Source organism: Mixophyes fleayi, chromosome 11 (genome assembly GCF_038048845.1).
Source record: "Mixophyes fleayi isolate aMixFle1 chromosome 11, aMixFle1.hap1, whole genome shotgun sequence".
NCBI lineage: Eukaryota > Metazoa > Chordata > Amphibia > Anura > Limnodynastidae > Mixophyes > Mixophyes fleayi.
Genome location: NC_134412.1, coordinates 91,942,989 through 91,969,329, shown reverse-complemented (window position 1 = coordinate 91,969,329; position 26,341 = coordinate 91,942,989). Strand labels below are relative to the sequence as shown.

Sequence of the window (26,341 nt, the reverse complement as noted above, 5' to 3'; positions counted from 1 at the left end):
ATAACTGGCTGAAAACACAAACAGTACTAACAGTTAGGCTGGGTACACACTGGCCCGATGACTGCACGAAACCCCTCCAATCAGCCGACATCCGACCGTTTGGTCAGATATGGTGTAAATATGTGTATAGTGACACCATGATCTAAAGTCGTCCCAAAGTGCCGATCACCATTTCATTTGGTTGGTCGCACTATTTAATATTTTCCGACCAATCACAGACCGGTCATGTAGTGTGTACACACTCATGCTCCCGATCACCGACCGGTCATGTAGTGTGTACACACTCATGCTCCCGATCTCCGTAGAGGTTACTGAGTCGGGCTTTATTCAGCCGATGCTAGCGATGAATGTCCCCGTGAATAAATGTAGAGAGTGCTGTAGAAGGAATAATTCATTTGATCGTTCCGAGACAGAATGTTTAGTTTCAGAGTCACAGAAGATAACAAAATTTGTTAGGACATGTGGATGGCTATAACAAGGCGGTTTAATCAGTGTGACAATGTGACAATAATAAATATTGGTGCTGTCATTCTGTGAAGACTAGAGGACCAGAGGAAGAGCACAGATCTAAAAGTAAATCGTGTCAGTGTGTATGAATGAATCTTCAGACTGATCAGACTTTCAGTCGTAGGTACAATCATTTGAGAGAACATGTTGGTTGGAAAATTCTTCAGTGTGTACCTAGCCTAATAGTACACTGCTAGTAACAGAAATCTCCATCTCTACAAACAAGGTCAGAAATAGGGAAAACAATAAACTAGTGAAATACACTTAAACACATATGTTCTATACGCCTGTCCACTCCCATATGTCTAACAGAAATAAGGAGAGTTGCCAAGCAAAATTATATGAACAATTTGCTAACAAACGGAGTGGAACGATTGAGAAGCTGCGTCTCAGCTCAGCGGAGAGGTGCTGTCTGACAGGGAGGCCTCATGGACCCAGGGGCTAGGAGTCCGCTGAAGCAGAAACCTCCGTGGCCGAATGTGATCACTGTGTGCTGAAGAGGAGCCGCAGCCAATGAGTTGATGTGTGTAGATGGTGCGTGAGCCCAAATGCCAAGTTCATCATCGTCAATTAGCAGCAGCAAATAGTCTGACTTTTCCTGGTGTTACAGACTGCACATCCCCCAAAACATCATGCAACAACGTACACCATAGAAATCCCAGCAAACAACTTTAAAATAAAAAAAACCACAGTATTGAAAGTTATTTTTGCTTAAAAGATAATATAAAAATAAGCACTGCAATTAAATGTAAATACAAATACAACTTCCATGTTAGATGATGATTTGAAGACAGCATAACATTTCAGCATTATTTCAAAACAAACCAACAAAAGAGGTCACAAGACATGGACTTAAACAGAGGGCTCATACCTGCATAACGCAGCGGAGCATCTTTGTCTAGCGCTATTAGAGGAGGGTCCAGCAAAACGGCATTATCGTTTTCTGTTACAATTCCGTGGTACGTAGTTTCAATCCATGGCTTATGTTTATTAACTATGGAAAAAAGAATGGAAAAAAAAAAAACACATTAAGAAAGGAGAGTAAAATGTTATTTAAAAAAAAAGGTAAAACAAATTCTGAATTGTATAAATGAACATTAAGAGATTTCTTGGGAAGATCCCAACATTGTAAGGTACAAAAGACATGTTGTGTGGATGGTTAGTGTGCAATAGCCTGATAGGGACCAGGGAATCAGCCGGGTGCTGCCTATGGTTATAGCCACTGCTTCTATGGTGCCCATACCAAAACAAATGGTGTATAGAAATATCTGACAGACCCGTCTGTGCGGCCTGTAGGGGAACCCGTCATGCAGATGTGACCACATATACCAGTGTTGGCTAAATCTGTGACACTCTAGGTGTTGTGAAACTACAAGTCCCAGCATGCTTTGCCAATATATAGCAGCTTATTGCTGGAAGGGTATGGTGGGACTTGTAGTTTCACAACACCTGGAGTGTCACAGATTAGCCAACATTGACATATACAGTCATCTTTCACTCGAATTTAGGATTGCTCACTATCAGATGGTGACCGGGGTAGACTGTCTTTTTGGGCCCATGCAGAGCACAATTTGGGGCCAGTTAGCTCTTGTATGGGGTGGTGAATCCATAGGGTGTGTGGGTATCTATTGTTGTCAAATGCCTTTCATTTCCAGGGACAGGACCATGCTTTAAAGATTAGCATCTAGAGAGGTCCAGCTGCCCAGTACAGTTCCATGACTCTGTATTTACCAGACAAATCTCACAACCTGTTCTATATGGGATTTATGGATTACTGAAGAGTGGTACTTAAAATGCAAAAAAGAAACAGATGTAGATTGCAATGAAAGGTCTGTTTACACAGTACAGTGTGCAGCAACAGGTCCCTTGAATGCATTTAAAGTGATGATTAGGGCTAAACCTGCGGTATCTCCACTCCATGGCCTACGGTCCTCCGAGCGCGACACCTCCTGGGCTTACAGCGCTTCAGCCAATAGAGCTGATGTACAGTAGAAGTGTTGGAGTTTCGATAGGACATCTCCTGAACTTTTTATTTTATATATTAACAGTTATTTACAGAACACCTACCTACATGTTATACAGTGCTTCAGAGAGAATATATAACCACTCACATCAGTCCCTGCCCCAGTGGAGCTTACAATCTATACACACACATGGGGAGAGCATACAAACTTTGCACCCTGGGTTGGAATCCAATCTATGACCCCAGCACTGTGAGGCAAATATGCTAACCAGTCTGCTGCCCGCTTGGGATATTTTGGGAGCTTGCTGATGAACAGAGGTGCTTCTGCTGTAGCAGTGGGCTGTGTAGTTGCTGATGTCTGCAAGTCAATTATTAGATGAAGTCAACAGATCCGATGAAGGTGGAGAATATATATATATATATATATATATATATATATTTATTATATATGCTCTTGTCCATGATGCAAGAGAGCTGATTTTTAAATATTGTTTGCTTTATTTGTGCTATTTTTCCCAACTATACAATCCCGTTTATATGCCTGTTTCTGCTGTGCTGTGCGGCACTTCTCTGACATTGGAATCACAAGGTCATAAAGTCCTATTTACATCACTGTGTGTCTTAAAGGGACACATACCAATATTTTTTAAATGCATGGAACTTCACACGTATAGAATTAACAGTCTGGGAGAAGTGCCATAGGGGTCCATGATCAACACTACTGAGAGCTATACATGTGGCACGTACACTGCATTCACAGTGCACAAAAATCCTATATGCAGGGAAAAAGACATAATAAAGAAGAGAATCATCCAAATTACTACGAAGTTACAATTTTTTTTATTTTTTTAAAAAAATACATTGAGTGAAGGTCATTAAGTCAATGAAGAAAATAGTAAATCTTTTCATCTGCACATATGTAATTTGTACTCTATGTATTTCCTTATACCCATACACCAATGTAATCAGGCCCCTGCAATAGTTACAATGTTTTATTCTAGTGCACCCTAAATTCAAGTAAATAGTTGCTAATTACCAACCAATATAGAGATAAGCAAATCCTCTGGCCCTGCAATATCCAGTGCAGAACACTTCTAAGGCTAATCAAGTTGAAGTCTTTATCTGCAATAATCTGATTATCTGTGCTTTTACATTTGTGCAATTGCTGCTATCAGGCCCTATTAGGAGATAACTCTGTGAATTGTCTGTGGCTGCACCGCCTGACTGCTCCGTCCCCAGTAAATAAATATCTCACCAGGCATTTCAGTAGAGCTGAATCGCAGCACATTGCAATATGGCAGACGAAATTGGGCCATTGAGCAGATTTCACAGCGCACCATGCCAGATAATGCCGTGTGACCATGACAAACAGCAGCATTGCTGATGTATAAACAATATTCCAAAGATATGGCTCAAACCAAAATTTACTTGAAATGCAAGATGGCCCCACAAGAATCTATAACACACCTCGGTAAATACTGTAGGTACCATGCATTCTGATATTTATTCAGTTCTGTATAACTCACAAACTCTTTCCTACATGGAAGCACTGCTACTACGGTCATTACATAGTGAGGCTGCTCCCCCATCATACTGACATCCGTGTGTTCTCCTCTGAATTCATCATCCAAATGTGTGACTAAATCCAATCTATTTAACTGCAGGCACCATCTCAATGACCAAACTGAGTACAGCAACAAGGTACTGGAACATGTGAGCAGGGGAACTAAGTATAAGACACAATAATCCCACCTAGCAGGTCCATACATGCAGTACATCTCTGTAGTCACCTGCTACACATACTACGGAAGCTTCGTGGGATCCAGTCATTTATCCTGAGAACAGAGTGGCGGAATCTGACCAAACTGGCATTGTCCGGCCAACTTGGGTATATAGACCAGGTGTGCCCATCAATCAGGTGCAACAAACAAATCTCACTTTATTTATTCAGTATGGGTTTGTATCCAGCCACAGTATCCCCCCAGTTACTGCTTATGAATAACTTGCACAAAAAGAATCCAGCCGAGATGTAGGCTGGGAGTTCTCCATGACCTCATTAAATAACAAACACTTATCACATGTTCCATCAGCATTTATAAGGAAGCCAGCCTGAGAGATGGAAGATTACATGGTTTTAAAGTCGGCTTTATCCTGTTCCGCAAACCCTACTCTACTTCGATAAGGTGGCTGCAAATACACAGTTACTACTGTAGGATACGATCAGAGCCTACAGGGCTAACACTTCACTTCTTTTCTGCAAGTTTATACTAGAAGTCTATGGGCTCCTTTCTACTTAACTGTCCTCACAGAGTCTGAAATAACTCAGACAGAATGACAAAAGCAATGTCAAAATACTTAAAAAGGAAAAAAATAATATTGTAATATGTATCTGAAAGTGACCAATTAGCATTCTACCCTCAGTATATACTGCTGTACGATCACCACTATCGGTCTGTGGTCGCTGATGACCTAGTGATAGGGGAACAGATATAACTGCTTGTACACCAATGCAGTCACCCAGTATATGGTCATGTGTGGTTAGAATGGTTTTATCTGTTTGTCTTGCGTGTTAATTGGTAATAACAAAATAGTGCCTGCTCTGCCATCGTATTTGGACAACGGTAAATGTATAGATCCAAGTCTGGAGTAAGGTACGGACAGAAATATGGTAGCTACCACTAAGAAACATCTAACTAAACAGAGTTATTTTGACGGAAAGGTACAAAACAGTACAGATCCCTCTTCCTTCCACTCAGCTTTACAGGTTTAGTTTTAATTTAAGATCTGCTGAAGAAGAGAAGACAGGGCAGTAATGAGGAACATGAATAACAGAATCTGGTACATTGATGTCGATGTTGCTGGGGCAGAATGATCCAACCTACAGAGAATAGCGTAAAGGAATACACATGTACACAATCCAGGAGATGGTTAATACACACAGCTCCAGAGCCCATGGTTTCAATCATTGCAGAAAATGAAAAAAACTTTAAATGTCACTATACCAGGTGGAGTTTATCGTGTTTAATGTGTATCTGATCAGTATAATTTGCTATGAAAAAGTGAATAAATCAATTATGTTATCGAGTTATCAAATATTGAAAATATATGTAGAAAAGTAGATGTAAGCTGGTAAATTGTAACAGTCACTAGCTTCAGAACACTCCCCTCATATCATAATATCAAGAATATCTGCTTCACTCTGTTTCCACTTCATTTCAAACCTTGTTCTGAGGTTTAAATCTAAGTGTTCCCTAAATGCCAGACTCGCTTCTTTACCTGCCCCTAAACATCTAGGGGGAAACACAAAAGGGGGGATAGAATCTCTGTCCTACGCATTAATTACCACCGAACATTTGCAGCTTGTAAATAATACAATCTGTCCCACCGGGGCCTGACGGTTTTACAGGGGAATTTTACGAACGTCAAGCTAGAAACACTGTCCCACCCAGCCCCTCTGCACAGTACCGGGCTCCTAGGTAATAGATGTTCCCACGGTGTAATGAGGCTTTCATCAGATTCACTGACAAAAAGTGGCTGCCCACTGGGGACACGTCCACCTATAGCCCTTTAACAAATCATTTTACAGAGTTTGGCAAAGTTTAAAGTTTTAGCAAACAAGTTGAAACAAATTCCATCTATCTTGTGGCACAGAATTAGTCTATAGGAGGAAGGCGGCATCTAATATCAGGAGATGGTGTGGTCCGGCCTAGGCTAGTAACACTTGATGTTGAAGAAGTCAAATGGACACATCTGCTCTATACTGTGACAGTCACATTTCATGGACTTTATTAGTGTGTCCCCAGCGACTATTCTATTTCCAGCCAAGTGATGCAGCACAAGACAGGGCTGACCTCTGCCCTCGATATATTTGACCTTGTGATAGCAGTCTCCTTCACATGCACTTTTATCTGTCTTAAGCTAGGTACACACTACAGAATTTTCCACCAACTTTTTATGCCAAGCAATTTTACATGCGATCGATGGTCCGATCGCTCGGTACATGGACTGCATACACACTAGCCTTGTTTAGGACGATAAAGGGAAGAGCGGACGTCCCTTTAGCGACTTTTTACAGCCATGTTGTCGTGAGCAATGACTGTAATTTCGTACTCACTGTTGTAGATCTGTCGGAAGTTTATACACACTACACATCGGAAACGAGATTGGAACGAAAATATTAAACGGTACGACCAACCATATGAGGCGACAATCGTCCATTTGGGCAGACTTTTGACCATCGTGTCACTGCACACACTGACCCGACTTTTGAACGAGCGGTCGTATGTCGGCTGATTGAGCCGATTATTGGACGAAAACCGTGTAGTGTGTACCCAGCTTAACACACCATCCTTGAGATCTACTACCCACTACATTATGCAGTAACAACGACCTGCAGAGACAATCAGTTTCTCATATTCTAGAAGCAGCGTTAGCTTTGAATCAAGCCTCTAACCCCCATTCCCTGCCAACCCTATAAAAATCTAGTCTGCAGAGTTTATTTCCTTATTACTTTTGGTCCTTTATGAAGGGGCAGTTGTTCTTTCCTATGTGGATGGGCCATTGTTCCTTTGAACCCAATAAACACTCCCTGAAAGTGTGATAAGTGGCCCCTGCTTGCCATAGTGAACACGATCATCTTAGTTGCTAGAAAAGCCATATCACGGCCACGAATCTCTAACCAATACAACCGAGTAATAACTATCCGAGCTACTGGGAAGAAGTGATGTCCTCTAGGAAATGTCATCTTGCAGGAAATGTTTGGTCCTTTGCCCTCCCCCACCCGCTACCTCTGTACACTTGCTTGCCGAACACAAAGGACGTTAATATAGCAATTTAGACATAACGACTGGGTAGCAACACAGCTGCTTGGAGAATGGCCGACTGACGTTCCAACAACCACAGATCGTGAGAGAGGGACAGAGGGCAATCTAAGCAGGGACCATGTCTATAAAACACATACATCTCCTTAGGTACCACCTGAAATTACTTTCCCCTTACAAGATCATTTACAATCCACACTGCAAAATAATTCCTATTTATAAACAGAAATGTCAACAATTTAACTTGCAATCTTACCAAATACTACTTCTGTGATGTAGATTATAACTTAAATCCCTATAATTAGATATTTTCAAACCGTTTACTGTGATAAAAACAGGTGTAAATTACCGCCTCTCACCCGTCAACCTTTCCATAAACATTAACACAAACAGTAATTGTATTTCCCCAGCATGGCAGCAGCTCTCTACATGTAGAGTGTTTGTTATTCTTGTAACCGGCTTCTGGGGTCTCTTGTGCAGATATCTGCACAAATGACCACTGTGCAAAGAGCCAATCTCTGGAACCCCATGAGAACAGATTGCTTTGATTAAAGGGCTGCAGTGCCTGAAAAACTTCAGCCGTCTGGGATGTGTGACACGGTCTACGTGTGGGCACGATCCACTGCAACTATGTATCTTTATTTAATTGTCAAAACAATTAATTTATGCTGACATTTCCCACAAGTGGTGCTGTCCTTTGCTTGCTATACCATGATGAACAGTGGGGGTGATTGTTACATCTGAAGCTAAAAAGGACAAACACTGTTCTATAAAACTTAGTTTATAAGTAAATATGTACAGAAGAAAAAGAAAATGAAACAAGGGTATAATAATAGGTTAATGTTACATTTGATTTGAACACTATATTGATAGCGCAGTGCCTCAGCAGCAGAAACAAAACAAACAAACAACAGGCAAACAAACAACAAATCCCACTATCTTGTAGTAGTGAAATTTAAACCCACTTCTAGGTGATATTTCCAGGTGTATTCGCGCTTTGTACACAAAGCCGCTGTGAAGCTTTGATCGTTAATAATGAACACGCACTGAATGCTCTGTTTAACACAGGACAAATTGCCACACTTTAACTAGCATTGTTCTCTAACACCGGTGTGTAACTGAGCTTAGGATCAAGGATCCAGGGTGGGGCTCAATGAAGTAATATAAATAATCAATTACAGAAAGATTCAAATAAATAATAGTATAAATCTATATCTATATAATCTAAATAAAAAGTGTCAAAAAGAGGTTTAAATGAATCATTGGTGAGACAGTAGAAACATTAAACAGCCATGAACTTAATAACCACTAGAGTAATTGCTAGGAAATAACTATCTTGTTACATATAGAGGACAACATCCAATTCACAGAACTCCAGGAGGCTGTAGGCCATAGGACGGATCAGCTATCAGCTCTCCCGTTTTCAGTACCTGCTTCTCTCTGTAACTGTAATCAATTGTATACAAGCCATTTTTCAGAGGCCTAGAAAAACCCATGAAGAGTAATGGAAATGCAATACTAATAACATGCCTCACACCATTACAGACTGGCAAATTGGGACAAGTTATGCCATCATGCAGAATTTCCCTAAGCTACTCCCCAATTTGTCAGTGACAAACTTAATTGCTGCGAGCATGTGCCCCTGATCAGGAAGACCAGAACCACTCCTAAAACGGCCTTGTGCAATGAGAACTGGGACTTCACTGTGTGCAGATAGGTCCTGCCCATTAGCGCTGCCTGTGTATTGTTTTACATTATCATGTATGTAAATATAACGTGTGTGTGTGCGTATTATCTACCTAGTTGTAGTTATTCATCCACCTGTGCTTTATATCTGTCTATTGACCCATCTCTCCCTAATCTCTATTTACATATCTAACTCTCTAATCCAGGTTTAGGAACACGTGACTCCAGCTGATGTAGACTTACAGATTCCAGCATGCACCGCAGGAGTTTGAGATGCACAGCAGTGAGCCGGAGGCTACCTACGGCTGATCTATACTTTATCCAGGTGGTATCAGGGATGGGTGCTCTTTTAAAAGAAGAAAGCAGAGCTCCATAACTAATTTTACGCCAGATTGTATTTTGTGTGACTTGTATCTGAAAATTTTTGTGGAGCCTTACGAATAAATGGAGAGGATGATCTATATGTAATATCAGTCACAGTGATCCCCTTCAGGAAACTAGATAACACATATTTTCTGTACCCTTTAAAAAATGATGCAATAAAGTCTCTTGTCAGAAGTACGAGGACTGTACGTTGCCCACGGACCTCTGGCTGCATGCAGGATTTAAGGACATAATCTGATATGTTCCCTAAGAGACCAGACAGGATAAATAGAAGGAGAGCTGTAGAATACAAATATCTGTATAAAATCACTGACTCCAGCTCCACCATGCAGGGTGGTTGTCTCAGGGTTGGGACAATTTTCATGTCTCAATAATAACAATAGAGACTTCAGTTGAAAGCAACAGAAACGGTTTTCTTCCAATCCCATTAATATCCGTTACACAAAAAGAAAAAGCATTTATAGCGCATGAGACATTTTCTTCATGGTAACTAGGAGAAGTGCTTTAAGACGTGATACTTAAAGTTGAGTGAGGAAAAATTGCTGCTTTAAAACATAAAAGCATTTCAATTAGGCTTTAGATCAGCACTTGGGAAAGCATTCTCTATGTGCCAAGCCTTTCAGGTCACATCACAATCCCATGCGAGGAGGGTTACAAAATAGAATACACGCTAAAAACGTTATATATGGGATGCAAACAAAGAACATGTGAAATATATTAATCATACCCTCCAAGGCACTGAAGCACCGACTGAAAAAAGGTGGACTAATCCTCTGACGTTTTAGCAGCCTTGATTGTAATTGTTACGATTTAAAAAAAAATGATATTACGATATTGGACGTCCCCGATGCCACCGACTCTTATGCTTAAGGTGGAAATCTTAAACATCATAATTTGGACAGGAGAGACACTCTCCCAGATATAGAAAAAGGTGGGCTAAGGTTTCATAAAAAATGGGGTATATATATCGAATCACTGGAACCTTCGATTCAGCAGAATATCTTTAAACTATTCGAATACACCACCTGGTATTTACTTAGGCAATTAAGTTAAGGAAAAACTTAGATTGAAAAAGGATGATGGTTTCAACTTGGTTGGACTCCAAAACCTAAAACTCTGGAGAATTAGTCTGATTTTGGGAATGCTGGGTGATTAAAACTTTGGGTAGATAGAGTGACCCTTCTAACACTCTTAAGGGCGCAATGGTCCGTTAGTTAGATGAAGACCGGACTAATACCTTTAAATTTAAACTTAAATTGAATTTTACGGAGACAACTACCCCTCCCCCCCCCCCCCCCATCCCTTCCCTTGTCCTCTTTCCCTATTTCAGTTGTGATTGTCTGTTAAAAAATAGTTCATACCAAACAGTCACATTTGTGAATATATGCGTACAAGAATATAAACAATGTTCTCGTGAATCTTAAGCAACACAATTTTCTCAGTCAATGTTTGTTTAAAACTGAGCATCGATAATTATATGTCATGTATATTTCAATTGTAATTGAATATGTCAAAGTGTGTAACTGGAATGACATGTTTGATTTAATGTATTTGTCATCTGAATTATTCTTTTTTGTTCAAAATAAAAAATAATAAAAAAAGGTGGACTGGTAATTATCCTACATTCAATACAAAATAAACTATATATATATATATATATATATATATATATATATAATCTATCGTTTCATTGAGAATTACAGGTGATCGTGAATGAAATTAACCAAATGACTGGATTTATCTTTGAAGTTGTAACTGGAATGGGGATAATGTTCTGAAGATTAATACAGATGGGCTGTAAGCTGATACATTCACGTCACCCTGCACAAGATACCTTCTTAGGCCACCCAGTGTGCTCCTTTACACGTAGGTGTGTTTTTCGTAGAGAGAACAACCTCCAGGAAGATTTTTACACTGAAACGACAGTATGTAACCAGCAGATAAAGCCCCTTTGTGTTAACCAGAAAGGTAGTTTTCCTACAAGAGCCGCAGTTACAGTTTATGGACAAACACCTGGTACATAGAACTCAAGAACCGATAATTGTCAACTATAAATCTGGCTTATTTGGATTGTAAAACCAATGTGCCTTAGCTGCAATCTGCAGACAAAAAAAATATTAAGCCTGTGTTATTTATAGAAGTAGTAAATGGAGAAATAGAAGTAACCACAAATCAAATAACGTGTGCCAGACTGTCATGAATTATACAACAGCACACAGGGCGCAGTAAATGAACAGCGCGCTCTGCAGCAGTCAGCACAGTGCTTTACTAGGTCAGTATGGAACACACATATATAATAACTAGCAGGGAACAGCACAGGTGCATTCTAACCATATTCTAACACAATTCCCTGGGAGACTTTGCCGTTTACCAGGTGAGTCAGTTCCGGTTTACATTAGACAGCTGCCATTTGACGTTTGCTTCCTTTTAGGTGCCAAACAAGTTAAAGCGTCATCCCTGCTTATCATTCATGTGGTTATATCAGAAGTCATAAATAATTGGAAAATACAGATCGTGAGTTACACATTTTGGGTGGGGGGTGTCCTGGTAAAACCAGAATACACAGAAAGAGGAGTAACATGAAGAACAACGTTTGTGCAGACAGAACACTACAGACACCCACAATCTGTTCTATGTAAATCATTAATAAATCTAACATCATATACAGAGTATTACCCTCACTACAACAACGGTATGCCGGTTACTGAATCACAATTCCAGAGACAAACACGGAAAACCAGGGACTGTCGCTGGAAGTCAGATCATTTAGGATGAGATACCTTATTATTCTTTTCAGGAATCTGAAACTGTACTGTACCCTATCAATAATGCAACCACGTAAGAGCAAAACAGAGTGCAGCTTTCAAAATGTAACCGATTTGTTAAGTTAAACAGTGCAATTATAATTTTTAATATCAACTTCATTGTGGCACTGTGTAAAAGACGAGAAACACTTTAAATGTGATTGTGATTCCATTCTTCAAAGCAGTATAAGAATAAATTGGGGGCGGGAGGGGAGGGTGAAGGAATTATCTGAGATCTCTGACATGCTGTAGTTTCCTCACATCACATGGTAAAGGTACAATCTGTTATTCAACGATTATAAGGTGTATGTTACCTTTTCATGACTGTATCCCTGTAAACAGTTTAGTGATAATTACACATTACATTTACCAGCTAATTTAGTGTACTCCTATTCTGAAATGTCTGTAAATTCTATATTTGATTTATACATATTATAATGTTGTCAGGATCACATTGTTTCTTGTTCTTCGTGGAACAACCTTGAAGGAAGAAGTAATAGTTTGTTATTTCATGCTTTATATGTGGTTGGGGAAGGAATGCCGCATTGATATCACAATGAGGATCACAGGACACTGATCTAGTTGTAGGTCAGCTTGGATAAAAACCCAAAGCAAAAATGACCAGACCTTCTAGCAGGTTAGCAGAGTTATTTATGCTTAAGGGGGGAATTGTACCTTTTGACAAATGAAAAAGTCTCTTAAAAGGGGGCAGAGTTTAGAAGACCTCGAGCCTGCACGGCAAATGACAATTACAGGTTTAGGAGATGCTGTATGACCGTCATGTCTACTGCAGTATTATCACCAGGGGTCCCATTGGAGACATAAAGCAAAGAGGTCAGATAGGAAACACTCACAAGCACCTGTCTGTCCGGGATTCAGCCCGTTATATACCTGTGCGAGTCTGCTTAGGTAACGGCGATAAAACGCGATTTGCGAGGCCGCCATACATCAGTGGATGATGGATGCTAATGACAGGTTCAAGGCTTCATGTTTCCAGGCACAGAGCATCCCGTCACCACAATGTGTTCCCCATGCAGACTAAAGCTCTTTGTGTACATTTCACAGACGGGCTTTATTCAGTAGGTTTCTATTCTCCATAGGAAAAAAAATCCACATTGTGTCTTTTGATTGTGTGTGTACAAGTATGGACAGGCTCAATGATTTTTCTTTATTCTTTTATCTTTTTTATATGAAGAAAACATTTTTCTTTGTACAAGAACAATTAGGATGAAAACGATTCACAGAGAAGACACTACGGTCTACATTAATGTGGTCTGTATATCCAGTCTCATTACCGAGATGAAAATGACATCCTTCCCCAATAATATCTCCTGATGCCTCTCACAACCTATTCTATTCTCTAATAAAATGACTGGTAAAAAGTAACCACTAACACGGAGGACAAACATAGACCTCAGAACTCATAGAGCAGAGTGTGACCACTTGGCCCATCTACTCTGCACATTATTCAACCTATGGTCGGTCTAAGTGTTAACCTGCGGGGTCCCGACATTGCCGCTTTAAATTAAGATTCATTGAAGTCGCGATGACGTAAAACTGTACTGCTAAACAGCTGTCCACTCGGAATAACTTGCCGTCGGCATGTTGGTCCCGTCGGTGATCTGCAGCGTCGGTTTTCACGTAAGTCTGTATTTAAACCGGTTTTTGCTCAATTCAGATTTTATTAGTAGGTGTCCTCGGTGTCGGATTGTTCATCATCATTCAAACGTACCCAACCCGTTTAAATTGCTCTACTGTATTAGCCTCTACCACCTCTGATGGAGGCTATTCCGCGTATTCACTACCTTTTCTGTCTAGTAGGACTACATAAAACATCCAGGAAAGCGATACATCTATTGCCCTCAGTAAACCTTAATTACAGAATTTAGGCAACATCAGTACACGGCACTCGGTGTTTGCCTATGAATCCTTCAACGACTTAATTGCACATTACCAACCTCCACAAAACTGAAGGCTCCTATATATTCGCAGTGTAAGCAAACCTAAAAACATTATCAACATTTATTCAGTAGCGCTCCACATATGGGGACAAATACATGAATAACAATACTGGGTATTGACAGACAAAGAGGTAAGAAGACCCGGCTCGCAAGCTATAGGACGAGAGGCGTATGACACACAAGGTTAAGTACCACTCGTAACATACTGGTTCCGGCAGATAGCAAAACATGCTCACGGGCTACGTGATCAAGCCAGGAGTCAGAGAATAGATGCAAGTTTGAGTGCAATGTGTAGAGCCGTGATAATCAGGTAGAACATACTAGGGAGGTTACGAAGATGGCTCACAATAATCTATTAAATGGGCCATAAAGCCAGGAAGGGAGTACAAGAGCTCCGCATAGTGATCGACAGGTCGCTATTTTGAGGTCTGGTGCAGGACAACATACCACAGGCTCCTGCGAGTAATCACACTAAAATAAGTGAATAATTGTACATACAACACGTTTCAGGTAGGTAATGCCAACATCACAACTATCTCTCACTGGAAGGACTTTCAAATATGTTTTACTCCAAGCAACGATATTTTAGTAAAAACCGATCCCTTAAGGTTTAGGCCACCGGCAAACATAAATAAGTTTATGTGGCTAGATATTACATGGACAGCAGTATATAGCATTGTGGCATTAACAGGCACATCAAAGAGGACATTACAAAGTCATCACACTATATACACACCCTAAGAAAAACGATTTCAATAAACTTTCAATCACTTGAAAGGGGAATGAATGTTTGTATACATATTCCAAAGGAAAGAGTAATTGAAAAGTTACTACACCAGAGACCGGCATTACTGGAAAAAGGCAGAATCAGCATTATTCACAGTATTTTAAAGGGTGCCAATTGGCAGCTTCACCAAAAACATGCATCACGTGCATGAAATAAGGATTGTGAAGACGACATGATCTATTGATGTGCACCGAGAATAAATATGACAGTTTATTCTAATAATGCATCGTGGCACAAAGCAAACTATTTTATTGACACTAGGAAAAATGACTCACAATACCGGTTACAATATGAGAGCTCTCAGGAATAGTTGTAATTAGCTGCCCGAGGATACATTTCCACACAGCTTTGAAGCATATTGCAGACACATCAGAAATTACAATAATCCACTTGACAGTGAAGTTTTATGATGATCAGATTTTCGCCTCTTTAAAAGTACATTATACATTGGATACTGTGAATAAAAGCAGTTTCAGAGTAATGTGTCAAAATAATAACAGCATTGAGTGTAAACAGGAATAAAACCCCCTCGACACATTGGTTAATAACTCGGACAACAGCCAAAATACCTGCCACATACTATAAGTATACGTACTATTGTACAGCTGTCGCCACATTCAGCCTTTTACTCCTTTCTAGACACAAAGAAGATTTCTATCTTTGTATCCAGCTGTTTAGAAGAGGACAGAAATATGGGTGGAGGGCAGCTCCCAAGAGTTAAAGTGTTTGTGTCACCTGCAGACAGTGGGTGCAGTATTTACAGACTGAAACAGTTTACTAGGAACAAGTCACTTTCAGTTTGTGCTCCAGGAAGAGCTCATAGTGAATGGGTAGGCTGCATTTTTGTGAACACTGGTTCATACCCCAAGATGGCTGCTTCCACTGAAGGTGGTCAACAGGTCCACTTCCATCTAAAGCTAGGTACACACTACACGGTTTTCATCCAATAATCGGCTCAATCAGCCGACATACGACCGCTCGTTCAAAAGTCGGGTCAGTGTGTGTAGTGACACGATGGTCGAAAGTCTGCTCAAATGGATGATTATCGCCTCATTTGGTTGGTCGTACAGTTTAATATTTTAGTTCCAATCTCGTTTCTGTTGTGTAGTGTGTATAAACTTCAGACCGATGTGTACGAAATTGCAATCATTGCTCACGACAACATGGCTGTAAAAAGTCACTAAAGGGAAGTCCGCTCTTCCCTTTATCGTCCTAAACAAGGCTGTGTGTATGCAGTCCATGGACTGAGCGATCGGACCATCGATCGCATGTAAAAATCGATCAGCATAAAAAGTTGGCGGAAAATTCTGTAGTGTGTACCCAGCTTAACACACTGATTTTAAATACACAAAACAAGCCTCTCTTGCTGGTACTGGCCTGTTTGTTACCCTGAATTAAGATCCAGCAGCAGGTGCCCTCTTTCTGTTTGAACGCTTACGGTTATCCCCGATTTATCTACCAGAATATCACAAGAATATAAATGGAAGTCGTAGACGAAATGTGAGTCAGTCTAAAGGTGACAGAGCATTGTAACCCCACTGCCCACTAGAACTAGCCAGCAGGGTATTGGGGGTCTCCATACTAACCCTGTGTGGGACACTAGATACATTTTCTTCTTAAATCAGTCTTGTAGGCAAAACCTACGTCTGTGCGCTATCGAGGCAGCATATAATCAATGTCTTACTTAGCTCTAAGTAGGTTTAGATGGGTGTCACATTACCTTCCAGCAGAAAAATGAAGATCTCTGGAGGAATGTGAAGATATGAAAAGCAGTAATGTAGAAGCCGCCAAGCCGATACAGAGAAAATAAAAGCACTCTTATCAGTGACTTGTCTCACTTTCCCTTATAGCTTCTATGTTCTATAATCTGAGCATTTACTTAAGGATGGGAAGCCTGAGCATACTGCGCCCTCAATGTATGGCTAGCCCCCACCACCATATCATGCTGCGGACATCACGGGGCTTAAGGTGATTAATACACAGATTTACTCGCTACTCAGCTGAAACACTTAATTCTTTAATGTACTGCCTGCCTCAGTGTTATATATGGTATACAATACTTTGCTCCTATACTGTGCATTTCTACAAAATAACGTTCAGAATATAGCCAACATTAAAACATTAAGGCTGAGATCCAAAAGAACTGCATCCAAGTTATAGAAAGTCACCATGTTCTAGACTGGGGTGCAGGGTAAGGTCAGTAGATAATTCACTAGGATCCATAGGTGTGCTCCTGAAAACCAAGTTCATAAAAGGACAAAGAAGTCTGCTAGAGGCAAGATGTCTGTCTGCTTCGCTAGTTACCCTACCCGCAGCCCTCTGCCCGATAGTCACTGTGACTGCTGGCAGCCTTTCATCTAGCTGTGCTACTTAAATGCCTTACATTCTGAATAAATACACACATTGTTATGTGTGGGGGTCTTGATTAGAATGCTACAATCTCAAACGTTTTATTTATTACCATTTATATATAAAGATAACACCAGATAAAACCATGAAGCAGACATTGCAATGACTCCGGTTACACCAAACAATTAAATAAGTAAAGCCCATAAAAACAATGTCCGTTTCGGAAACATCTTCCTTTAAGTGTTGTCAGACTGGTGACACAAGAACCCAAATCTGTGTTGACCTTTTTAACACAACCAGAAACATAAACAGCTATTCAAGTTATTTCTTAAAACAATTTGCTATACTACTAGGGCACATTATGTGACAAACGTATTATATATTAGACACAAACCCTTTGTGCCCTTGTTGTGACACAATATCCATTAGTCAGGCATGAATTCAAACCAGAATGTGCCAAACCGATGACCAAAGCAGCAGCGTTCTGGATTGTATCACAGCAACACGATGACGTCACACTGGTATTATGGTGGTTTAGGACAGGTTTAAAAGGCCATGAAACAATGTGCTGGATTACGTTCCAAAATTATTTGTTAAAAAGGTACAATCTGAGCTTCAGAAGGAGCCGAGAAGAGGAAACGTAACCTGAATAACGACTCCCAACACAAACACTTAACAGAATTCTGCAAAAATGTTTAAGGTCAGATATCATCATCATCAATTTATATAGCGCCATTAATTCCGCAGCGCTGTACAGAGAACTCATTCACATCAGTCCCTGCCCCATTGGAGCTTACAGTCTAAATTACCTAATATAGACACACAGATTAGGGTCAATTTGATAGCAGCCAATTAACCTACCAGTATGTTTTTGGAGTGTGGGAGGAAACCGGAGCACCCGGAAGAAACCCACGCAAACACGGGGAGAACATACAAACTCCCCACAGATAAGGCCATGGTCGGGAATTGAACTTATGACCACAGTGCTGTGAGGCAGAAGTGCTAACCACTGAGCCACCGTGCTGCCCTTATCACAGGCATTGCGTAAAAACACACTTGTTACTAGTATGTAGAGCTCACTGGAGATTGCTCTGGGCTTCCACAATACATTTACTTTATTTAAACACATTGAATAAAACAAGGGGCGTTACAAAAACCATATGGGAAACAGAATGTTAATAGTACGCTAAGCAAACACTATTAACAGTGGAAGGAGAATGACAACAGTAGAATCACTGTTTTATAGAGTCACACCCAACTTACACGCCATTTACTACCATTACTAACGGTAAATACGATGCTGAAAGGTTTGTACACAAATCTATTTTACAGCCATATGTTGTAGGGGGGTGTTACCTCCTACATACTAATAGATGAGTCACATCCACATCTCTTCTGGTCTCCAAGGTGACATATTAAACTCCAGAATAATGCACAGCCCATGGTATAAAAGGAGAAATAAACTACTGATGACAATATAATCAATTGGGAAACCATAAAGATCATCATCAGCTATTTATATAGCGCCACTATTTCCGCAGCGCTGTACAGAGAACTCACTCACACCAGTCCCTGCCCCATTGGATCTAAGATATATGATAGTCTCAAGACTATTTCCAGTAAGTGTATTACTTGGAGGGAAGACTCACAAGTCTACATGTTATGATGTTCTCACAACAAGCTTACTTTTTGTAAGTCTATTCACGACAGGGTAATTCACTTAAATATTCACTTGGAACTATAAATTTGAACATTTATTGGTTTATACAATGTTGCACTATTATATGTGATTTTGTTTTCCCTGTTTTGGATCATACTGTTGAAAATTCATCGGAGAACACTCCTTCAACAAATTGAATATAAGTATATTTTTATTTTCTCTGGGTTCACACACTTTAAGGCAGATCAATGAGAGATAGAGATCGCTTAGACATTTTTCTGGGCATCAATCAATATAAGTAATAAATTATGTCTCAGGGCTAGATTTACTAAGCTGCGGGTTTGAAAAAGTGGGGATGTTGCCTATAGCAACCAATCAGATTCTAGCTGTCATTTTGTAGAAAGTACTAAATAAATGAAAGCTAGAATCTGATTGGTTGCTATAGGCAACATCCCCACTTTTTCAAACCCGCAGCTTAGTAAATCTAGCCCTAAGCCTTTAATATCAGGAAATCTATAGGACAGATTCTTCCAGTGGTTCAGTGTCACAAAGTAACCACATCCACTGACACCCATAAGGAACACTTCATTTAAACTGTGGGAATCTTCTGCTACAACTTTTATTATGTGTAAGATTTATTAGAGAAAATGAAGAGACTAATTAAGCTCGGTGAACGGGTCATGATGGGATCTGTAGTGCATCAAGGACGTGCTTATCCGTGCTCTGTCCCTGCAAGTTACTTTGAACTGTTGGCAACGGTCTAGAGGACGACTTCAAAAACAGCCACTGAAACTGAGACATCCCTGGGAAAAGGCCTGGAATGAAATAGCACTCCTCTTTTAGCTGTGTGTCTTTAAAACAAGCAATCAATCTCAGCAAGAGAAATCCAGTGAACCAGATCACTTACAGCAGCACAATGCTGGAGGGCACAGATATATGAACTGCAGAGCAATGGGGCGGAAGGTGGCCGAGCTATGGAGGGAACTGGTACTATGTGATGCAGTGGCTGCAACATTCTTATCTTTCAATGCTGCATATCAGCAAACACATTACATTTCCTGCATCCTCCAGGCTATTAGTTTGACGCTTGTACTCCCATGCATTATATAAACATGGATCTATAATGAAGTTTTTATGGCTTATAGCATTACATATGTGGGACCCAACCCTTATTTACACACACAAAGCACAAACACTACATTCAAAACAATATTTACACAGTAGAATGTTTGTTTATGCAATACAGACCCCACTTTATAACAAGTTATTTTTGCTGCATCCACCACAAACTGAATACAAACAATACAGTTATAAATAAAACTCTCAATTTATACCCTAAACAGGTAGGACGACATTTGGGAACAAGACACAGGTAGAACACATTTGTCAGTACACAACCTCCGCACAGACAGACAATCTCATGGGAAGTGTTCCAGCACTTGAAAGAAGAACAGTGAATAATATTTACTCAATGCAGACAACAGTATTGACCATCGCAACAATAAATATAACAAAAAACACATACAAATATATGCAAAGCTTTAAACAAGTAATGTGAAATATTGAAAGACCTGTCTAGACCACATTGTTACCAGCAGAACCCTGTAATAAAAACACATGCATTTAGCCCCATCAACTCAGTTTCATATTTTACAAGCCTGTTGGCATAAAAACAATGAAACTGCAGGAGTATTCAGTATGCTAATAATTAGAATGCATTCCACTAATGGCTCTAGCACTTTATCATAAGACACACGCTATTACTGGACGCCAGTGATGCACACTCCAAAAATAAAGCAATTTCCACAGTATTGTCTTACTAGGACCCAATATATTTATACACACATCTCGCAAATATAGCAACACTGGTTTGCAGTTATCAGGCTCATGTTGCCAAGGGGGCCAGGAAGGAGAGTGTTAAAATTATTTTGGGTTGCAGCACATCCCAATTAACCCCTTAGCAGCCATAGTGACTGAATGCAATGCAGAAATTCTAGGCGACGCTTTAAAAGGCCATTGCAATATACACAAAATGATTGTTAAATGTCAATAGAAAATCTGGATGTAACACAGGCCGGATTAGATCTCAATTAGCAGAAAAGGTGACAATTCCAGCACCTCTACTATTTATAGATATTTTGTTCCTCATTTCAAGAAAATAATTCAACACGGAACTGGGCACATATCGCCTGATAGCTGTGTCTTCCCTACAGATTCATGCTGGTTTCAGTAAACTTCCGTACTCAGAAAGACGAGAAGTATAATTTAAATGGAAACTAAAAACAAATACCCATAGGGATGAAGGTTTATTTACTACAAAGAAAAACAAGACTAACACAAAGGATGCACCAATCTCTTAATGCATTTATCATCACTCTAAGCAAGGAATCCTTTAGACTATAATGTGTTTTGGTCCTTCAGGGAAAGACTGATATGTATCATATGGAGATCTGCATTGCGCATACCTACAGATTTTCACTGGCTAGTCCTGTAACAATCATTCTCAGCATACACAGGACAGTATGTCCCTTATAGCTACAGTATATGTCTGCAAGTATATGATGTGCAGCTCCCCAGGGATGGGATTAATGAATCCGGGCACACCACAGATGGGGTCTCGCTGAACAGCAATTTGAACAAACAGTAGCGCTGCCACCTATTCACTTCAGGAAGCCAGATCCCAGCAAACCGAGATAAAAAAAAAATCAGGACTGAGTGGTCAGGTAGGAAACACAACACATGCAAAGATGTGGTAAAACATTCATGTGCATTGGAATAGAACAACTATTGCACAACCTCTCAACAGGATTAATTCAGAACAAAATCTGATATTTGCTTTGATTATTGAGTACTACAAAAAGCAGATTAACCAGTTATTTTTGCATAACTATTATTACACAGAAAATTACAGGGATCAGGTTTACAGGAAAAATAGTGATCTAATAATGTGATTTTGCCATCATTTCTAACTAGTGGCTGAGATTTATAATGTCACTTCTGATAAATGGCAGAATAATTTTAAGAAGGAGCAAGATGACAGTGTTGTCTCTTGGAGGGTGAGGTGCCCCTTGGGCATGGGCAGCAAGAAGGGGCATAATGGGGCAGGGGCAATTAGAGGGGCAGCTGATCGCACTAATATTGGGATGCAGTATTCTTACATGGACCATAAATAGCCACCAGCAGGATGTACTGAGAATAATCACAGCCCCCAATGTAGGGACTGGGGGTCCCCACCAATGAGGGGAGCCCCTGCAGGACACTTCCCGAGGACCCCACAGACAGTCTCCTCACCTCGGGCGGCCCATGTCCCGCACACTAGCCCGGTGATGAGCAGCAGGCAGGCCGGGGAGCACCGCCACATCCCCGGCATCTTCTACGCCCTCTCTAGGTCCGGGTGTTACCAGCAGCCAAACGTCCCCTCCTCCTCCTGCGGCTCCCAGACGTCGGTGCTGAGCTCCTCGTTACGTGTACCCTCCGCGCCTGGCACGGTGAGCGCAGCGGTCCCTCCCGGTACCCGGTGCAGAGCTAAGATGGCGGATGCTGCTGAGGATCCGTCTCTGTGTCTGCGGGCACCGCGGTGACCGGCCCCGCCCCTCGCCAGCCAGCCACGCCCCTCACCCTGCAACGTTTGCGCTCCAGCCTCCACCGCCGCCGCGCCCACTACTGTCCCCGTCCGCGGCTCTGATTGGCTGCTCGTGGAATCCACCGCCCCTCCGCCCACTGTGGGCGGAGGCCTCTCCCACATAGCAGCCCCGCCCCTCTGCCTGAAGGGAGATGGGGCAGGTTATCCTGTGGATGGAGGAGGAGGAGGAGGTGTGAGGTGCTTTCATCCCCATCAGTGGTGCTGTGATACATGGGCTACACCCTGCAGCACCATCCTGTGTCTCCCTGACAGCTCAGGATCAGCCATTCCCCCTGAGATGTTATCCATCTAGCAGCAGGCTTGGCTACTGTCCCTACTTTCCAGGGACAGTCCTGGTTTCCCAAGCATTCTTCCTGGAAGTGTCCCTGTTTTTCAAAGCTGAGCCACAATTTCTCTTATCCTGTATATAAAATGCAGCTTTCACTATCCTGATATTCTCTGAGCTGTGTAAGGTAATTATGTATTAAAGGAAAGCATGTACAATGTGATAATGTCTGTATATTATAGAGAGAAAAGCCCTATCTCCAGTAAAAAGGGACATACATAGGGCTTCCCCCACCTAGTGAGGGTTTTGCCGGCTAGAAGGACAGCGTTGGTAAACATTATTTTAATTGTATTTTATTTTTGTTTCCTTTTTTTCTACAAAGTGGAAGCTCGAGTTCGGGTTTCCAGTTCCACTGCGCATGCATGTAGAGCACCGACCTGGACTGCATGTGTGTAATATGATTTCATGCACCTTCAGAACAGCAAAGAGTCCCTGGATAGGTGCTGGGTTGTCTGGCTGCCACCTCCCCGGGGTCAACACATGCTCCGCTTGCCCCTACCCTCCCCTTGTTCTAATGCCCCTACACTGTGGAGAGCAGATCAGAAGACTCAGAAGGTGGAACGGCCCATACAGACCCATCCGCGGGGGAATAATATATTTTTGTGGGGCTGGTACGACACCCTTGAAGCCTGGTGCCCTCTTGACATGCTTATTACCATGTTCCTCTGGACATTATTTTCAAATGTTGGTAAATATGCCAGCTATATGAACTGGCACCTGCCACTCCTGCAGCAAATTATCTGTTTTGTAGAAAAATCTAAAAAGAAAAGTAGGGTTTTATATATACAGGTCCACCTGGATGGTAGTAGATTGCATGGATCATTTATTTATATAGCGCCACCAATTCCACAGCGCTGTACAGAGGATATTTGTCATTCACATCAGTCATGGATTATTTATTCCTTCAAATTCATGTCCCTGACAATGTCCCTGTTTTTCAGCATCGATGATTTTGGCTAACTGCACTCTGCAATCCCACACAATATTCCTGTGAATAAGTATCGGCTCTAATTACCCAAGTTTTATAAGTTAATATGTATGGACGTGGAGAACCTGTCAGCTTCCAGTTCTTTATACATAGCGTCTGGTCTACTATGCGTGTAAATAATCCCTCCACCGCTACGAAAGTCTACAAAAATAAAAGCATATGTTGTATGCAATTATCTGGCCCACATACTGTGATGTGCTCACTCCCCCGGGTGGACAACTGCATGCGGTTCCTCTGCCTCACAAACGCTTGCGGGGCTGGAGAACTGTGATATAGAGAGGAAGACAGCCTGGGGGTGAAAGTAATGATGTCTGCGGCTCAATGTGAAAGCCAAGTCCAGCAATATTTTTGATGCTCTCTTCCATGTAAAAGGGGGATTGTTTTGTTGACTTTTGACTGTATCATCATCATCATCAATGTTTATTTATAGGACGCCACAGATTCCGTAGCACCGAGCAATCATCTTATAGATATGATACATGAGTACAATAAACATAATAACACATACAGGGATACCCATGTGCTAGGAATATATACTGTTAATACATCTGTCCCAAGTCACATGTTCCATTACAAATACAATAAATACAATTTAACCAAATTCCGTAGACATAATTCCCTGATTCCGAGTGAAACACGAGTGTAAGTGTAACTTGTGAGTGAACAATTTGCACACAGGTGAATACGTAGGTACGTCGTAGTTGGAGGTTCGTCCTGGTATGAATGAATAGCAGATCTGTCTGTTTGACACCAGACAGGTCCAACGAAAATGTACGAAAAACGTTTATTTTATATGTTACCAAAGAAATTACTACGAAGCCTCATTCAAACTTGAATAACGTAGCTCGTACATGGGAGCAACTTTCCGACGTGTACAGAAAACCGAAGCTCAGCAAATTCTGCTCTATGGGCGAGTGACTATTGAAGTATCAATAATCTGCCAATCATTTTGCAAACCTCTAATTACAAGCAAAAAAATGTACAGAAAAAGCCGCACAATGCTTACACCTGGTGCTGAAATAACACGTTTTAAATGATAATCGAAAAAGCTAGTACATCACCCCCTGCAGCTGTAAGAGAACCTGTGCGTTATCCGATAGTAGTTAAGAACAATCACATGAAAACCAGCACTGGGTATTGAAATAACACTATCCATGTACTCAAACATTTACAGATGGCGGTATTTCAATCTGCAGTGCTGGTTTCTATGTGATTGTTCTCTAATTACAAGCTGTTGTCTAGTTAGGGTGCAGCATCCTAATCATCCACTACTTACTTATCTTAGGCAGTTGCCTAGGGCGCCGGGACCTGCAGGGCGCCACTGACTAGATTTTGTAATCTAGTCAGCGGTTTTCGACAGAGGTGCAGCGGCGGGGTGGCGCGGCACTGGCGCCGGATGTTTTGAAGTGTCCTGGAAGTGGACTCCCTCTTAAGATGCGACCGGGCCGCACATGATCACTGACGGTGATCATGTGATCTGACTGCGGCGCCTCTGTCCACCAATGTGCAGGTACCCCCATGTTCTCACACTGTCAGTGAGTAAAGTTATTTCCCGATGCCCCCTACCCTTCCAGCATGCACCGCTCTGCTAAACCCACCCCCCCCCTTCCCCTTCCTCTGTGTGAAGAATCCAAGGAGCGTTTGGGCAGCCATTGGAGAAGAGACAAGAAGTTTTCAGGAGTAAATGCAAACTAATTATTTATTTATTTTTTTAAAAAATGAGGGTGCCTAAAGCCCAATCCAGGAAGTGGGAAGGTAAAAAAAAAAGGAGGGGGGGGGGGTGGGGGGATGATTATTATTTGTCACCTCATACTCTATATTTGATTTTCAAACTATGGTGGTGAAAATTACTATTTTAATGGCACCTTATGCTCTATATTTGACTTGCAAACTATGGGGTAGGTTCAGTAATTTTCTCCAACATAGTTTGAAAATCAAATATAGAGCATGAGATGGCAAATAATAGTCATTTTTCTACCGTAGATAAATGACTATTTTGCCTAGGGCGCCTAGAGACCTTGCACCGGCCCTGGACACTACGAATGCGCTTAGATGCACTTGCTCAGCCTCAACGTGTTTCCACAAATTATTTTCAAACATTTGCAATTATGCACTGAAATCCACTCACCAGATCAGCAATGAGCTGTGTAAAAGATTGCACTACAATTTATAGCACTGTAGAACCTTTTCCATTGGTTTTTCTTTTCATGGTAGGTGGTATAAGTATAAAATGTCTATTTTGTGTACAGTATATATTTTTAGTGGGAAATGCAAAGGCCAAGTCTAGATAATAATTTAGGTTTTATGTCTTGTGTATGCTGTGGAAAATGTATTACATTTAATATGCAATACAATTAAACCAGTAAAAAGTTTTTTAATCAGTCTGCTGAAAATAGAACTAGTTGGCCAATATTGCGAATTGACCTGCCTACTGAATCACAGGAACTTAGTTTATCTCTATTGT

At 41.0% G+C, this 26,341-nt stretch overlaps 1 protein-coding gene and 1 long non-coding RNA gene across 5 annotated transcripts in view; one reads left to right on the top strand and one right to left on the bottom strand.

The window, feature by feature from the left end:
* The window catches only part of CLSTN1 (calsyntenin 1), a 76,585-nt gene extending 54,056 nt beyond the window's left edge, over positions 1–22,529 (bottom strand). For all 4 annotated transcript variants that reach the window (XM_075190297.1, XM_075190299.1, XM_075190298.1 and 1 more), the window contains exons 1-2: positions 22,213–22,529; positions 1,379–1,501 (exon numbers count right to left, since the gene is read on the bottom strand). In XM_075190297.1, coding sequence (XP_075046398.1) covers positions 1,379–1,501; positions 22,213–22,291 — 202 coding nt within the window. In that variant the 5' untranslated portion in view covers positions 22,292–22,529. The remainder of the gene's footprint in view (positions 1–1,378; positions 1,502–22,212) is intronic.
* A 158-nt stretch (positions 22,530–22,687) lies between these two features.
* Positions 22,688–24,478, top strand: LOC142107871 (uncharacterized). The gene is made up of 2 exons (XR_012680026.1): positions 22,688–23,016; positions 23,212–24,478. It is a non-coding gene; the product is annotated as an uncharacterized LOC142107871 (long non-coding RNA).
* Positions 24,479–26,341: the final 1,863 nt, after the last annotated feature.